The sequence below is a fragment of the Drosophila guanche genome, unplaced genomic scaffold (assembly GCF_900245975.1).
Source record: "Drosophila guanche unplaced genomic scaffold, DGUA_6, whole genome shotgun sequence".
NCBI lineage: Eukaryota > Metazoa > Arthropoda > Insecta > Diptera > Drosophilidae > Drosophila > Drosophila guanche.
Genome location: NW_022995745.1, coordinates 2194220 through 2210990, shown reverse-complemented (window position 1 = coordinate 2210990; position 16771 = coordinate 2194220). Strand labels below are relative to the sequence as shown.

The 16771-nt window shown below is 47.5% G+C and overlaps 1 protein-coding gene across 1 annotated transcript in view; it reads right to left on the bottom strand.

Moving 5' to 3' along the window:
• The window catches only part of LOC117580784 (carbonic anhydrase-related protein 10), a 43921-nt gene that overhangs the window by 757 nt on the left and 26393 nt on the right, over window positions 1-16771 (bottom strand). Inside the window, exons 3-8 of the mRNA XM_034267479.1 lie at window positions 16420-16470; window positions 12575-12711; window positions 12282-12494; window positions 2829-2924; window positions 2539-2760; window positions 183-366 (exon numbers count right to left, since the gene is read on the bottom strand). Of these exons, the coding sequence (XP_034123370.1) occupies window positions 183-366; window positions 2539-2760; window positions 2829-2924; window positions 12282-12494; window positions 12575-12711; window positions 16420-16470 (903 nt within the window). The remainder of the gene's footprint in view (window positions 1-182; window positions 367-2538; window positions 2761-2828; window positions 2925-12281; window positions 12495-12574; window positions 12712-16419; window positions 16471-16771) is intronic.

Below are 16771 nucleotides of genomic sequence, written 5' to 3'. Positions count from 1 at the left end.
CAAAATGAGTACATTTTCTCTTTTGATTACGGATGACTGTTCAGCGCAAAGCATCTGATATTTTCGTTAGAACTCTGCCAATTGAATCTAAATCCTGTCTCGTGCAAAGTGCATTAAACAATTTATTCCTTGAGTTTCCTAATGTAACGTTTCCCTTCTACCGTTTTACATTTATGGCATACCTTTGTAGTAGACCTCACGATACATGGTGGGACAGGCGGCCTTGCCGTTCGTTTTCGTCGTTTTGAAGTCAATGTTGGTGCGAATGGCTCGATGCAGCAGCGGCTGCGGCGGCCGATAATTGTTGCCCAGCGGTGCCTTTGGGTGGTCGGGGCTGCCCTGCATGAGACGGCGCAGAGCATGCAACTGAGAATAAACAAAGAGCAAATAGACATTATAATGCATATAAACAAGGAATTATTTTGATTCGCTAGTGTACATTTTGTTATATTTCAATGACTCTAAGTCTGGTATTTATATTCACTTTTTCAGTGGATTTTAAATTGTTTTCCTTATTTATTTATAAGCTGTACACATTTTGTGTCGTCTCAAGTGCCAGATGCGGAAGTGGAACAATCATTGCCATAGAGACAATGGAGACCCACGCTTGGGTCTACTCGTAGATGTAGATAGGACCGGGCATCGTTTCTTTTAAGCGTTTAACGTTCATAATTATAAACCTTTTCGCACACACACACACACACACACACACACCCCGCTGCTTGACATAAATTGCTAATCCTAAAAATAAGCGCTCGCTGAGCAGCAGCAGCAGCAGCAGCAACAAAAAGTTTAATACTCGTACGAGTATAAAAATCGTATCAAAGTAAGACCCACAGCCAGGACAGCCAGGACAGCCAGGACACCCTCTACAGCAGCGATGAGACAGCCAGCGACAACGACAGCATCGAGTCAATAACACTTAATCTACTCAATCTGTTTATCAATTGACTTCCGTCAAAATCGCTTTTCACGACAAACGTGGGTTGTCGTGGGCTTGATGTTGATTGAGGAGTGTGCTGCAGGGGATGCTGATGCAGGGCATACTGCCACTCCCCCGAGTGCCCGTTCAAGTGTGAATTAAGTAGGAGGTGTTTGAATGTGTGTGTTTGGGGGGTGGCGAGGCGCCCGAAAGTATGCAACACCAAATGGCACTCAAGGCATCTACAATGGAATCGCCGCATGGACGTTTTGGGATTCATGTCGCAACGCGACTCGACTGTGTGTGCCACGCTGATTGACAGCTCGGCAATTAAACCATGAAAATACGCACACACACACAGGCACCTATCAATCTTGCAGCTTCTCCCATCGCTCTCTGGTCATGATCCACAAAGATCGGGCATTTTCCTCCTATAATTCCTTTTGTTGCCCTTTCATCTCCCTCTTCCATCGTCCATCGTTCTCTGCTTTGCAAGTTAATGGGTTAATTGCAATTTTTAGCTCATGTCGCGCAGCTTCCTGCCGCAGGACATCCTACCACTGCCACTGCCACTGCTCCTTTCCTGCGCTGGTGTTACTTTAATTTGGTAAATTATGTTTTGCCAGCAAGGTGCAGTCTTCTCTCTTTGCCTTTCTCTCTCTCTCTGTCTCTGTTTGGCCGTGCCACTAAATTACATTGCCCCGTCGCTTGGCGGTGTCTGGGCATCCTCCATGGGTCCTCCATGGCTGCCACAAGTTGTAATCATGTGCCCATGGGTCCCATTGAGCTTGTTGAAGTTTTTATGAGTCTGCTGCTGCTGCTGCTGCTGCCAGTGGATGCAACCATGTGTGTGTGTCTGTGTCTCGTTCTCTCGTTTCAGCTCTTCACCTTTCTCTCTCTCTCTCCCTCGGCTGTTACATTGTTTACACGTATGCCGCTGGCCACCATTCAACCGCTTCATTCCGCTTTCGCTCTCTCTCTCTCTCTCTCTCGTGGCGCATGCATGTTGGCGTCTTTATTACAGCGCTGCACTTAATAAACATTTGTGTTACATTTTTTCTCCCCTCTCTGTCTGTGTGTGTGTGTGCTTTCCGCCATTTCCTTGAGTGTGTGTGTGTGCTTTCCGCCATTCCTTTGAGTTATGGTCACTATCCACTTTGTTGCCTCTGCCGCTCTTGATGCTGCTCCAGCAGCAACTTAATTTAAAACTTAAATGAAATTAGCTAATAAAACAGACGAGACAAACAACAACGACAGGCGGACACGCGGACACGCGGACAGCATGCGGACAGCACAGAGTACTGTATACTAATTAACAAACATTAAGGTGGTCATCACTCAAAATGTTCACAGAAGGCGCTGGGAGCCACGAGGCAGCGCTCAAGCAGTCCAACCAAAGAAGGCAAAGAAGGTGCCGCAGCAGGTGGCAGAGGAGCCAAAGCTGTGACCAAGACAGCTCCATAAATTCAGAAAATTTTACTTCATTTTCCACTGCCAATTCGCAGAGCTACCAACAACCTATAACTTGGCCAATAATCCCTGTTTGAGTGCGATTTTTGTCACTCTTTGCCTTGAGTGTCACCCTTCGCCGAGTTCTTATTTGATATTTAACTCACCTGTTGCTTTGTTATGTAGATGGGCTTGTTGAGCACCACCCAGGTGACCGTTTCGTGGCAGGCTGGGGCCGTGGTTGAGCCATCGTAGGTCATGTAATGATCCGTGTCCGGCAGCAGGCCGCGTATGGACAAACGCTTCACGAACGCCTCGTCGCCGCCATAGCGGATGCGTTCCAATTGATCGGTGAGCATGCGCAGCTCCGGATTGGACAGATCACCCAGCTGGAGTACAATCGAATAGACAGCGATAAGCAAACGACAAGTATCGAGTCACATGGATTTGGACTTACCTGCAGCAAAATGGAGACACCCACAATGCCCTGGGCACGATTCAGGGCGTCGGAGAAATTTGCATATAACTGCGAATTGTAGCCAAATATTTGTATCTGAAAGGAAAAACCCCAAAAGCGGAAAAAAGTGCCAGTGAGAAATGGAAAGAGACACACACAAAGCGAGGGAGAGAGAGAGAGAGAGAGCGTTAGTAGGAGGCATGGGCGGGTGGGTGTACACTTTTTTTGCTGCCTTTTGGTTGTTGCTGAACTGGACTTTGTTTGGGTTGTGGCCAGTGTGGACAACAACAAAAAATGGGAAAACTTTATTGTTGCTCAATTTAAGCCCAAATGCATACAAAACCGGTGACAGAAGGGGGCGTGGCCCCGGGTTCAGCTGCAGCAGCAGAGGCAGCGGCGGAGGCGGCAGTGCAGCTCCACGCCTTGTTTCGCATAAATTGCCCCAAAAATAATCCCAACTATCAACAAAATGCACACAAATAGAAACACAAACACAAATACAAGCACACGTGGGGACAAACACACACACATGGAGCAGTGAGTGGAGGGGGAGGGAAAGGGAAAGGGAGAGCGAGAGCGAGAAGATCACGGCAGGACAACACATATTTTGCTTTTAGCCAACAGTTTTTTGGGAGAAACGTGCAAGAAGTGCTGGAGGGGGGCACATCTCTGCCTTCTGCCCTCACCCACACACACCAGCACTTATACATATGCAATTGCACTTTTGTTTCACGTGGACAACAAAACGCCTAAACAAGATGCAGAAGGAGCAGCAAAATTGGTGCAGCACCAGGAAGAGAAGAGACATAAGCAGCAGCATACGAAGAGGGAAACGAAGCAGAGGAGGAAGAGAGGAACACGAAGCAGCATGAGCAGGCGACGCCACAATTTAAATGCAAAGCAAATGCCCAAATGCCGAGGGTTGCCCGAGAGAATGCCCCCAGCTACCCGATTCGATAGCGAAACACAAACCTGAAAACGATTGTACCTTTGCTCCACATATTTTTGTGGTGCAGCTTCATGAGGTGGCTGCAAGCATTTTGGCATCGCCTCGGGTGTGTTTGAGAGGCTCATGCAGATCTCCTGCGACCTGCGGCTGCTTTAATGTGCTGTAAAACTGCTGCTGCCCACACTGGCATGAATCTTCTGGCAACCCTCTGGCTCTCTCTCTCTCTCTCTCGCTCTTTCTCACTGCTTGTGGTGTTTGTGTAACATGTGTACAAGGATTTTCGTTGGGGATTTTCGGTCTGGCATGACCAGGCCAGACGCACCGAGCGGAAGGAAATGCTCCAGACAATGGGGAAAATAATAATAATAATAGCAGAGCAAAAACCCACCGCCCCCTGACTGTAGGCGCAGAGCAGTTAATAGTTGTCCGGTCCCACATGTCTTGCTCTCTGTTTTATTTTTTTGGGAATTTCGCAGGGGAAAAAATAGACAGCAGAAGGAAGCTCGGCCGAGAGCCCTTTGAGGAGACTGAGGCATATGCATTTAAATATTAAAAAACTACAAGCTGCAATTGTAATGTGTGCCCAGCAAGGCAAATAAAAATTAAATTAAATTAAAATTTCTCAAAGTTGCTCTCGAAATGCTTTCGATGGAGTGGAGAGTTTGGAGAGTCGCCACCAACTGTGTGCGGGAGGAAGGGAGAGGGTGGAGTGAGGCAACTCGAGCAAATAGAACAGAAGTTGCAGTTCAAAAATAAAAGGAACAGTGCGTTTCGCAAATGAAATGGAGTCGACATCTGTCAGTGTCCCTAAAATGCTGTAATAAAGTGGAAGCATCTTTATAGTGAAAGCTAAAGGCAAGGAGGGAACTACTTAAATAATTGCCACCACAAAACGAGAGTAAGTGAAACACTTTTGAAACGCACTGTCCACATATGCTTAAGACTTATTTTTGTGGCAAATGCAAACGAAATTTTGATGAGAATGATGCAAAATGAAGATGCTTGGGCTTGGGCAAATGATGGAAATTCAATGAAATTAATAAAATGTTTCAGTAAATTTATTTTGAAACGAAAGAACGAAACTCAGATGAGAGTAGCAAGCATTAAGTTTTAATTCCTAACTTTGGATGGGGAGTTCTTAAGCCATAAATGTTGAAAAATCAATAATAGTAATGGGGAAAAGCATTTAAACACATTTGATAAAAATAAATAAATTATTTTGAAATATACTTTTTGCCAGCTGCAGCTCGTTGATGGGCTGCAGACTTCACACTTGCTGTTCAGATAAATTCCAATTGGATCATAAAGGATATCCACATTCTATTCACAGCCAAACCAAAGCCCAAACACCCAGACTGTGGCACAACAAATACAAAACAAAATGAAACAACAAAAAAGTGATACAATATTTGACCACAAACTAAAATGTTATATTTCCGTTTCATTAAACAGCAAAAGCCTCTGGCCCAAGCAAATAGATACAAGGAGTGGCAACAACAAGGACAAGGCCAACAAATAGTGTAAGTACCAGCAAATAGCCGGACAACAAGCCCCTCTCCAGCCAGCCAGCCGACCGACCAAACCAAAGACCCAAAGCCTAAGCGGTGTTACGGGATGCCCGTCTGTCTGCCCTACCCTGTGTGTGTGTGTCTGTGTGTGTCTGTGTGTGTGTGTTTGTTTGAGAAGGAGAAGTCCGCAAAAGCTCCTGGCATATTTCTTCCCCCCCACCCTCCACACACACACACACACACAAACAAACACACACGCAGAGGCAAAGGCAACTTAATCAGATCAATTACACATGTTTTCACTGCATGGATTCCACAGCCAGGCAGGCCCAGACATCGGACTCTAGGAGCCCAGGACTCAGGACTAGGGCCCCGAGTAAACGAGCTGACAACGAGAAACCGAACAGCCCAGCACAGAACAGCCACAGCGACCAGCGCGACGCCAGCTGCTGAAACTTTTGCCTAGGCCGAGCCCAGCCCACCCTTCACCTGGTACTCCGCAGAGTCGAAAAGCCGCACTGCACAGTGGTACACAAATACTGAAAAATCCCTGGGTTAAACATGGGTTGAAGAGAGCAACAGAATTGCATTCAACTGAATTGAGGATAGATTTGGTTCACCAAATGAAGCCTACGAAATAATTACGTATTTTGTTACGCCTAAATATGAATGCAAAGAAAATGCTTTTGCTAGACTTTTTCTATGATTTTTATATTATTATTAATAGGAATTCCTGTTTTTGTTTCTAGTATTTTGCTGGACTAATTTGGTATTTATTCAAATATTTTGCGGTTATTTTCTGGTATGTGCCACTAATAATTGCAATCCTTGTAGACAATAATATTATATTCTGCTCCACTGTGTGCCTGAACCAATTTGAAGTGGTAGCAAAACCGAAGGCGAAGGATGAAACGGGGTGGGGCGGGGCGGGGCGGTGCTAGTGGCATTCTTGGCTTCTGTGGCTGTGCCTGTGTCTGTGTGTTGCCAGCTGGTTGGCTTGGCTTTCGTGTTGCAATGACCAGGCGGGCGCCCCGTTAATGTTGGCCATGGCATGCCAGTGCCCAGTGCACAGAGAACGAGCCTAGCAGCAGGCCTAAACAGCAGTGTCTGCTGGTTCTAGGCCCGAGAACATGGCCTCATGTCAACACTTTGGCGCCCCGTAGTTCCTTCCACTTGGGTCTGTGTGTCAGTTTTCTAGACAAATGAAGCAAATTAGCTTAACAACGCACTGGGGACATTGTCAAACACGCTCCCAAAACACAGACACAGAGACAGGAGACAGAGGAGAACTATGGGCGTGGGGAGGGACGAAGCAGTTTGTGGTACTTTGCCGGACTTAGATCGCTCTATTTTTGCCACAGCCACTCTGCCACAGCGGCTCACCACCCGTGCCCTGCCCCCTGCCTGCCTGCCACTCTGGCTGATGCACTTGTAGCACTTTCTGCTAATTATCCCCTGCCCCAAACATTCAGATGAAGATGCGGTTAAGGATGATGTGCGGGAGATGGGAGCGGTAAATATGCAAAAACCAAAAATGAGCAGCAGAAGTCCCCTCCCACCACTAGCGTTTTGCCTGCGTTTTAAAACGCACCCAAATGGAAATGCTGAAGCTGCACTGAGATCCCACACACGGATGGCAGTCGTGTGTGTTTTTGTGTGCTCCTGCCAGAAGAGTCCTGAAGAACTATCCCTAAGTAATGATAAGACTACAAAATATCTGAGAGCAACTTGCGCGGTTTTAAGGCACGTTTTTTATGCGCGTCTTAAAACGGATCAACGAAAGAGCAACGCGAAACGCTTCAATCTGTGCTGCCAACCCTTTTTCCCATGAGACTGCTGGCTACCTACCAAAAATTGATTTCCCACCGACTTTAGACCCCTACAAAAAGCAAACTTTCAGGCGGTTTAAAACGCCAACAAGCAATCCGTAACGCTCTAACACCTGACTTTCTTAGCCTCATAATCCAATCAAAAACTTTACCAGACTCATTACCCCGCCAGCCAGGTGTTTCAGGAGTTTGTTCCGGCTGGATTCAAAGCAAGGGGAAACCAGCACAAATCCACTCAGACCACATTAACGACTTAGTAGCGTTTTAAAACGCGCGAACAGAGCCAACGAACGAAACATGGGGGGAAGAGAGAAAAAACGCGCACGAAAATCGCTTTAATTGCTGGTTGGCCTTTAACGGATTGCTAGAAAGGGGTGGCTGTGTGGCTGTGTGGCGGGGAAGCATGGTGGGGCAGGGTGGCTTTGTGGTGCTTAGTGGGAGTGAAGGGTTGTTGATGGGAGGGATGGGGTGACGCCACCGTGGAGGGGCTGTTCGGGGTTGTCGAAATTACAACACGACCTCATTAGCAGCAAATATTTTGGCGTTTCTCGGTGCCACTCACTCACTCCCTCGCTCACTCTGTCGTTGTCTGTTCGTCTCTGTCGCTATCCTCCCTCCGCGAGAGCCCCCTCGCCGTGTGAGTGCAGTGCACAGATAGATGAGATAGAGATAGAGATACATTTGTATATTTAAGTACTTTCATGGTTAGCGCGTAAATTAATGGTTAAGCCATCGTCGTTGTCGGTAGCGGTTCGGTCCGTCGGTCGGTCGGTCGGTCGGACGTTCGGGGTGGTTGGGGCTGAGGGGTTGCCGTTGCCGTAGGTTGCCAACCACAGGGCGGCCGTGGGCAGGCTGGGCAGGCCGTCTGACTCTGTCTGACCCCAAAAGAAGGGGTTTAGTGGGGGGGCAGTCTATTATATGGAACCAGAGATGAGCGCGTGATTGGAATGGTTTTTGATACTCCAGGACTTTCCATAGCAGTATGTCCATCTGTAAAAAGTCGTTGAGGTATGCCATTGTGCCATTACGAACGAAGTAGATCTGAAGTTCTGAAATACTCTAATCTCCTCTCTAATCCCAACAGAGATTTGGATCGCACGCTCTCATCTCCATGATATCTCATCTCTCTCCTGACCGCTTAAATAATTATATTGTAGCCATAGGACAAGTGCTAAGCCCCCCCCAAAAACAAATCAAAATCCAGCAACTGTGCATTGGATATTGAAATAACGCATCCTCTGATTACTACCCGCCAACATCCATCCCTCCCCACTGCCGTCAGCCCACCTGGTGGCATTCTATGACAACGGCATCCCAACGAAATCCAAGACACGGCTGCAATCTTGTGAGGATTTCGTGGGGATTAATTAAAATTGCCAATTACGTATTCATTAAGGCTGATCAAATTCTGGCCTGAGCCATTAAGGAGGCTTTCGTTACGGTCTGCCAGGCGGGCAGACAGCCAGACAGGATGCTCATCCGAGCAACCCATGAACCGCTTCATCAAGCATTTCTCCAGGAATCGTTCGATGTAATTGTGTCTTGAATTTGTGCATGGAATTTATTATATATATATAGTTTTTATAATTTTTTCTTAGTTTCAAGTGACATGTGAATTAAAGCGTGATTTTATTTATATTAAATTAAATCTACAGTAGAATTTGCATTTTAAAGCCACCAAAATGTTTCACTTTTAGTTTGAGCTCAGATTTGGAACTCTTTGAGGAGAACCTTCAACTGCAGAGGGGCGTACTCCCTCCGCCGAGGCACTTGGCCGAACAATGCATTTTAATTCCCTACCCCATGGCAGGCATCGAACGGATTAAAATCAAATGGGGCAATGGGAGAAGGGCCATTCAAAGCTGTCGATCCCCAATTTTGGCTTTAAGTGCGAAAACTGTAACTGTGCAAGTAGAAGCCCAACCAGGCGGTATTCGTAGTCCTAAATTAACAAAAATAATACGCCGCATACTTCATCATCGTCTCATTGTCGGCAGGTGGCAGGTGGCAGGTGGCAGGTGGCAGTCGGTGGTCGGTTGGTCGGTCGGAGACAGATGATTACGGGAAGTACGTGGCATGGCCTCTTGCCGGATTTCTAATTAATTTGCGCTGACATTGGCGGCAGTGGGTGCCACTGCTTCACTCCACTGTGCTCCACTCCATTCTACTCTACCGCCGGAGACAGTCACCAACTGCTGACATGCAACAGATTTATAACGTTATTTGTTTGCTGTCTGCCGCCGCTCCAGACTGCTGTGGCAGGCAGCCAGCCTGTTGTGGCAGCCCATCGCTGCAACTGCAGCCGGGGGGGGGCTCACTTTTGATTGCCTGTTCGCTGGCTGTCGAGTGGAGACAAAGGCGCCGCAGCATGACGACAACGAAGCGAAAACGAAATGCTAATGGGAATGAAAATGAAAATGAAAACTGTGTCGCCCATCACTCAACCCAATCCCAACTCAACAAAACTCAGCTCGACTCGACTCGAGTCAAGTCAAGTGGCTAAGAACCGCCAGTCAGATGACAGCATCCCATCCGAGGACACAGGGCTAAGCTCCGAGGACCTTCTCGACTCCATAAAAGAGTTCTCAGAAACGGCAACTGCTCGTAAGTTTTCCGAAATTTGTTGGAGTAGAGATATGCTGTATGCAAAACAAAGATGATTGGAATCATTGAATCCTTTGAACAACAACCTCCTAGATATGCCACGCACTTTCCCTTTCGTTCAGCAGCATCTGGAATTTATGTTTTTATTAACATGGCCATTGACTAATTGGAGTTGCAGTCGAAGCAGAACTTGGCCTATTGGCAGCAGCAGCTGCAGATTATGGCGAGAGCAGAAAGCGTGACAAATGGTCAAAGTGTTGCAATTAATTGAAATTTGTCCAACAATTTTGCCACAGCATGTCAATGGGTATCATTAGGGTCCATCTTGGACAGCTGCACGAAAGCGACAAATTAGTGAAGAGTGCTGAAAGTAGAGAGAGAGAGAGAGGCACAAGGTACACTAAATAGGCAGTAGAGCAGTCCAAAGAGGTCAGCCTTTTACATGCAGAATGGCTGTACCCACTATGAAATATGCATTGCAGGGAGAGACACGCGGAGACCTTACACAAATCCGTAATCAGAAAAGCTTTGTTCATTCTATCCCGCCCACCAAGCTCTTCCAGCCCAGCGTCTGCCCTTTAAAAGTCGCGTATTTGCATATTTTTAATAAACTGCTCGCAAAATCAACTGAAGCGAGAGAGCATGTGTGAGCGCATGAACTTGACATCAAAATGAACAAGAGCAACAAGAACAAGAACAACATCAGCAAGAGAAGCATTATGAGAAAGGTTAAATCATATTTGACAAACAACAAAGAAAAGAGTAGGAAGCAGTGGAAGAGGGGCAAACAGAAAGAAACAGGCGGAACGGGAATATCATAAGGAACCGTTCGTGAGGACGGGAATGCAAGGGGAGGAGGGAGGCAAGCAGAAGGAAGCACGCATGTGTTCATCCGTCAGGCGGTGGATGCCGTGAAAGGGACGGGGCTGTGCGGCCGGCAGACAAGGTGTCTGCGTCGACGTCTGCAAGGGGGAGAGGTCCTCGCCCCAACCTACCCGTCTGCTGTTCAGCCATATGACACATAAATATGCTACCCCGCTTGTGCCCTAAAACAATGTGTACAAATAAAACAATACTCCAACAAAATCATCAGAGAACAGCAGCAGACCTCAACGGCTGGAGTTGACGGCAAAGTGAAATCATTCACAGTGTAAGGTATATGATAATATCATATGTAGATCTCGTCTCTTTGTATGTGCAGAAATCAAAAACACAAGCAGAAGAGAAATCTAAAAATAAAAAGCCTCCGCTTAAGCTGTATTCACAACGTATCTGTCTCAACTCATTCACCTCCACTTCTGGCTGCAGAAAGTGCAGGTAGTCCGACAACAACCAAAGAGCAACGCCTAACGGGATCGACTCGCAGCCGCCTAAGCAGAGACATGCTCTCTCACGCGCTTCGGATCGGTAGTCCAAAAGCTGAACCTAGATCGATGCAGCTTGAACAAGCTTTTTCACAAAAGTGAAAAGTACATAAGTATATGCGAACTTGTGTTTGTATGCCTAATCGGCTTGGAAGATTTTCTACCTGCTCTTACAAGTGTGAATGATTTGTCCGGAAATCAAATCGGCATGGGCATGGACAGGGGCACTGGCAGCGGCAGCGGTAACAAAGCAAGGCAAATCAAAGCTCAAGTTAAGAGAGAGAGAGAGAGCACCCACCCAGCACATTCTCTTTCTCTCGAAAAAAATCTTGAGCCTGTCAGAGCGTTGATGATAACATTGAGGACTGAAGTTATGAACTTTGTGCCCCACACCTAATCCCGCTCAACAAGCAGAGACAGACAAAGACTTCTTGAATACCCTTTTCCTGGGGTACTATGATTTGTGACAGCGCGGAGAAACATTAGAGTGCCCATGGAAAATATTACATTTAAAAATTTGATCTAGATCGGGTGAGTAGGTATATCATAAACATACATATATATTAGCAATGTATATGTGAGTGTATAACCAGCTTCGTTACTTTACTCTTGCGTTTCCTGAACATTTGTTTTTGTTCGACTTTGCTCCTTGACTTTACTCGCATTCTCCCTCGCTGGCTGCCTTATTTTTTTGTCAGCGACAAATCGACATTTGCTACGTTAAATGCTGATCAAATACACTTCCGCTCGTTTATCTGTGTAAATATTTGAGCAGGCTTGTGGCACGCTCGCGAACGAGGGGGCTAGGGGAGCTGAAGTTGGTAACAAGTTTACAGGCAGGACACGGAGCACAATGGGGCGAGCAATGAGACAGAATGGAAAAGAAATGACGCAAGAAAAGTTGAAAAACTTGACTCAATGAGCACCCAACACTCAACCCCCAGCGCCAACGACAGCCTCCATCCCCAGCCACCTCTTATCACACACAATTGAATTGTTAAAGAGGGCTGGAACCTAAAGGAAATCTGTTGACAGGCAGACAGCACCGAAATAGAATCTAAGGCCCGAGTGTCAAAGTGTCCCATGCCAAATTTAGGCGCTCCGCACACGATGTGGGCATTGGGGGGAGCACAGGGCAGGTGTCTGCACCCTTTGTAGCAGAGAAAATTGAAATTGACACATGTCTTGTGTGGACTTACCTCCGCTGGGAATGTGTACCCCTCCACGCTATGCTCCGATCCGAACTGATCGTTCAGGCCGTAGTGCATGTGAATCTCATGGAAGCGATAGCGGTACGACAGCGGTCCCCCTGAGATGTTCACGGGCGTCTGCATACCGTCGTAGTTGGCCACCGTATCGTTGCCGGCCGTAAAGATGACACTGTGTCCGGTATTGGTGATTAGTCCGGATATCTGCAGAGATCCAAGGAAAGAGGGGATATTCAATTGATTTTCAAGCTAATCCTGGTACTCCCTTCTCCATCCATACTCACCCTATGTTTGTCGATATGCATCGGCCTCAAGTTGGGATCGAAGAGCAGGCGCTGCGGCTCCAGATTTACCGGTGACTGACGTCGGCCCTTGTTGCACAACGACCACTCCGGATTGATGAGGCCCCAAAAGGCAGGACCTGCAATGAAGGAAAGCGGGAGGGTCCATCTTTTCGTTTTCGTAAATTGTCAAATCGATGCGCCGGCGAGATTTATGAACCCACTTTGCCTCAAACAGTGCCCAAAAAGTTGTATTTTGCCTTTTGACTCAATCAGGGCAGGGGGCTATGGGGCAGCAAGAACTTGCCACAAATTGTATAATGGCCAAACAGACAGACAGACTGAGATAGGGAAAGGAGAAAGAGGTTGGGGAGACCTAACCTGACCTCCATTACAATATTTGTCTGCATCCGCATAGGTGTTGGCCTGCGTCGGTTTCGTCTTTTTGGTTTTTTTGCCCCGTCGCTCTCTGTGCTTGATTCTGGTCTCCCAACCATGTCCATGTCCATGTCCATGTCGATGTCCTTGCGCTCCTTTTTTAGCCCCCCACCTCTACTGCTTTAATTTCGTGCGGTTTGCTTAGTTTTGCTCCCCCTTGTCGGGGGGGGGGGGTTTGACCATGGGGCGGCAAACAGTAAAATTGCAGGTTTATATTCGGTTCTGTCTGTCGTTGGCTTTGGCTTTAGTCATGGGGTTGGCCAACTTTATCCTGGCTGGGAGCTTAATTTATGGCAATATGAAATCAAGTCGAGCTGGTCTAAACAATTGTCGCAGTACGAATCACGGTGCAGGACGAGCAGGAGGATAGTCACTGGGGGGAGCACTGTGAAAGCTTCTTTATTACGTGTTTCATTTCATTTGCACAGTTTCATCATTCATGGAGATCCTACACGATATGATGAATAGTTTCAATATTCCGCCATTGCCCATGTCCCATCCATTTGCAAATCCATTATTCGGCATTCCTTTATGACCGATAAGAATCCATCGGAATTCCTTCATAGCCCAGTGTAAGCCTTTTGTCCATGCCATCTTCAGTTCTATCCTACTTAGTGATTTTATATACCATATTCCTCTCCACAAATACGAGGTATGTACATCCACTTTTCTCTTAAAATAAACCGATTATGCTACTCTCTCTAGCGGCTTAGACTGTTCCATTGCAGAAAAAACCGTTCATCGCATCCTCATCAAGTTCATCTACTTGTAATCCCATTTATGGCACACATTCCCACAGAGCCACTTGCACCTCCTGCCCATGTGCAGCTGCAGCGATGTAGAGCTGGAGCCGGAGCCGCCTCATCCATCCATAGAAATGATTCGCCTGAGGGAGCATTGCGTATGCGACACGTAGTGCAGCACGGGGAATAGCCAGGAGAGGACAGAACAGGACAGGAGTGTGCCTGAGAATCAACACGTTCACGTCAGCCGCCATATCGAGAGAGAGGCAGTGGAAGTGGCAGCGGCAAAGGCAGAGGCCGCAGCAATCAAAAGCTTCTATCATAGATATGCCACGTACACGCGTTTAAGCGATTGTTGACCTCAACGATGCCATCGCATTAGCTTTCGTCGAAAAGAAAGGAAAGGAAAGGAACGCGGGGCAAACCCAATGAAAAGTACGGCAAAAATAACACTAAACCCATGGGGAGAACAAGAGGAAAAAGTGCTAGCCCCCAGATGCTGACTAGAGATGATTGCGTGATGCTACGATTCGTAGGATCTCTGAAAATATCTCCCAGCGGCAAGGCAAAGAAAGTAACCCTAAGAAAGTAATAGAGTAAAAAACCTCAACAAACAAAAGTGGAAGCTTTGCCATCTTGACGTGTTTTATTGCTTGGAATAAGTTTGTTTGTGGGTTTTCTCGTGTCACGTCAGCAGCACCGATGCACCGCGTTGCAGCACGCGATGTCGGAGTTGCATGAAAAGCAGCAGATAGCGCTGGAGGATATTGCAGTCTCGAGTCTATTAAATTGCGGTCTGGCGTCGTGTTTCCGAGCGTTGAAGAGTTGGGGGCCGGGGCAGGGGCTTGCTTCGAGTCAATGAGGCAATTGCCAAACGATTTTAGCAGCCATTAACAACATTAGTGGCTTGGCTGACTCGCTAGCTGGCTCCCTGGCTCCCTGGCTCCTTGGTATTCCTGGGCTACTGCTCGTTCTCATCCCGTTCGTGTGGCTGGTTGGAAAGAGTTGCAGCAGGACCTAAAATTGTAGCCGGTAGCTGGTGGGCCTTGAGGTATGCAGCACGCTTCGTTTGATTTCGTTTGGGTTGCCTTTATTTGGCTCGTTGCGAGTGCAAATCACGTTAAACAAGTGGCACGTTGCAGCTGGGTGTCCTCACACTCCGCCAGCTAAGGATTTTACTGGTCGCGAGTCCTGGTTCCTGCTGCTGCTGCTCCTTCTCCTGGCTCCTCCTGCTGCTGTTCCTGCCATGTATGCAATGCTTATGCAAATTTATTTATGCCAAAGAGACACAAAGTTCGCCTGGATTTCGGTTGCAATTTGTTGACAACACGTGTTACTATGTCCCGTCCCCCCAGACCTTACTCCGACACCCCACCCCACTTCCCCATTTCCATTCAAGGCCGGGAAGGGACTTTCTTGCAGGAGATCATCTGGCATTCGTTTTGGCTTTTTACGCTGCTCTCTCTTAGTGTTTGATTTTTTTCCAATGCCCATTTTTCCAACTCCCCCCTCGGTCTCCGGAAGTTTCCCTCCCCCGCTGGGGCACTTGGGATGTTCCGAAATCCAATTCAAAATTCAAAGCACTTGAACTTATTTATGCATTTGTCTTGTGCAAATGGCGTCGCTCTCTAATAAGATTAAGAAGGATGCTTTCACACAGAGAGCACAGACAGAGAGAGAGAGAGAGCGATAGAGAGTGCTGGGCAGAGTGGCTATGTGTGGGAAAGAGAGCCATGCTTATCGGCTGTCTGCCTTTCTGTCTGGACATAATCTCCACGGACCTTATCCCCAGCCCAGCTCTGCTTTCGCACCGTGTGACACATGGCGAAATGTACGCCGCCTCCAATTCGGGCTGGGATTGGTCTCTCCCTGTCGACAGTCTCAGTCTCAGTCTCAGTTGGGAGTCCCCGTTGTAGTGCTGGAGTCCTTGCTTATCACGTTCCAGGGGATATGCCCCAGACAATGGCAGCAAACAAAAAAGGAAAGTTGCTCCAGCTACTGCACTCTCTCTCTTCTCTCTCCTCTGTCGCCCTACTCTACTTTGTCTGCCTTTCCATTTGACAGCTGCAAATCGGCTTCGTCTCTCGATGGTGCTGGCCCTGCGGGAGCCATTCCCATACCCCCGATACCCAAAGCTCCTTTTTCCATACACCAGCGGCATGTCTTTTTCCATGCAGTTCACGCGTGCAGCTTCAGTCGCTGGGAAAATCGTTTTTACACCGACAGCAACAACAATGCCATGCCATGGGTTTAGCCTCTCTTACACTCACCCTCTCTCACACATAAATGCAGTATTACCGCGCGCGCTCTCCAACACACAGGTGCAGTGCTGTGCAGTTCGGTCACCCCCCCCTCGCTCCCTCTCTCTCTCTTTCGAAACAGTACGGTATTCCCCTACCTGCACTGTGAAGAGAGTGGGACGGCGGCGCTCTTTTCTCTTTACTTTGTTGCTTAAGCGACGCGTGCTGCTCGTTGGCAGAAAATTTTACTTTCCGCTTCCGTACGTCCGTCCGTCGTGGTTATTGTTGTCCGCCGACAGCTCCTAGTGCTTTCCCTCTCTCTCTGAGCTTTGATTAAAATTTACTTTGTTGTTGGTATTTATGAAACTTAAACCCTGATGCTGTTGGATGAAGGAAAGCCAGGGTAGGGGTAAAGGTTTCAGCTTACCTGAGATTCCATCGTATGTCCACCAATCCTCCCAGCTGACGGCGAGCAGCACTGCAACGAGAAAACGAGAAACGGCAGTCAGAGAGCTGATTCATAAGTCGGCAACAATGCGGTAGATGTGGCCACATTTGGCCTAAAGTAATACAAAATAATGCGACACCGACAAGAGAGAGAGACAAACACGCGGATCAACAGTGGAATCCAACAGCTGGCACACTCGGAGAGATTTCATCAGGGTACTGTGCCTTAATATGAATGTAGGCATATCTTAATATGTATGCCATCAGGCTGCAACAATTATAGTGCCATTTGTGCAGCCAAGGACGAGTTCTCTTTAATGAAAAAGCAAGAA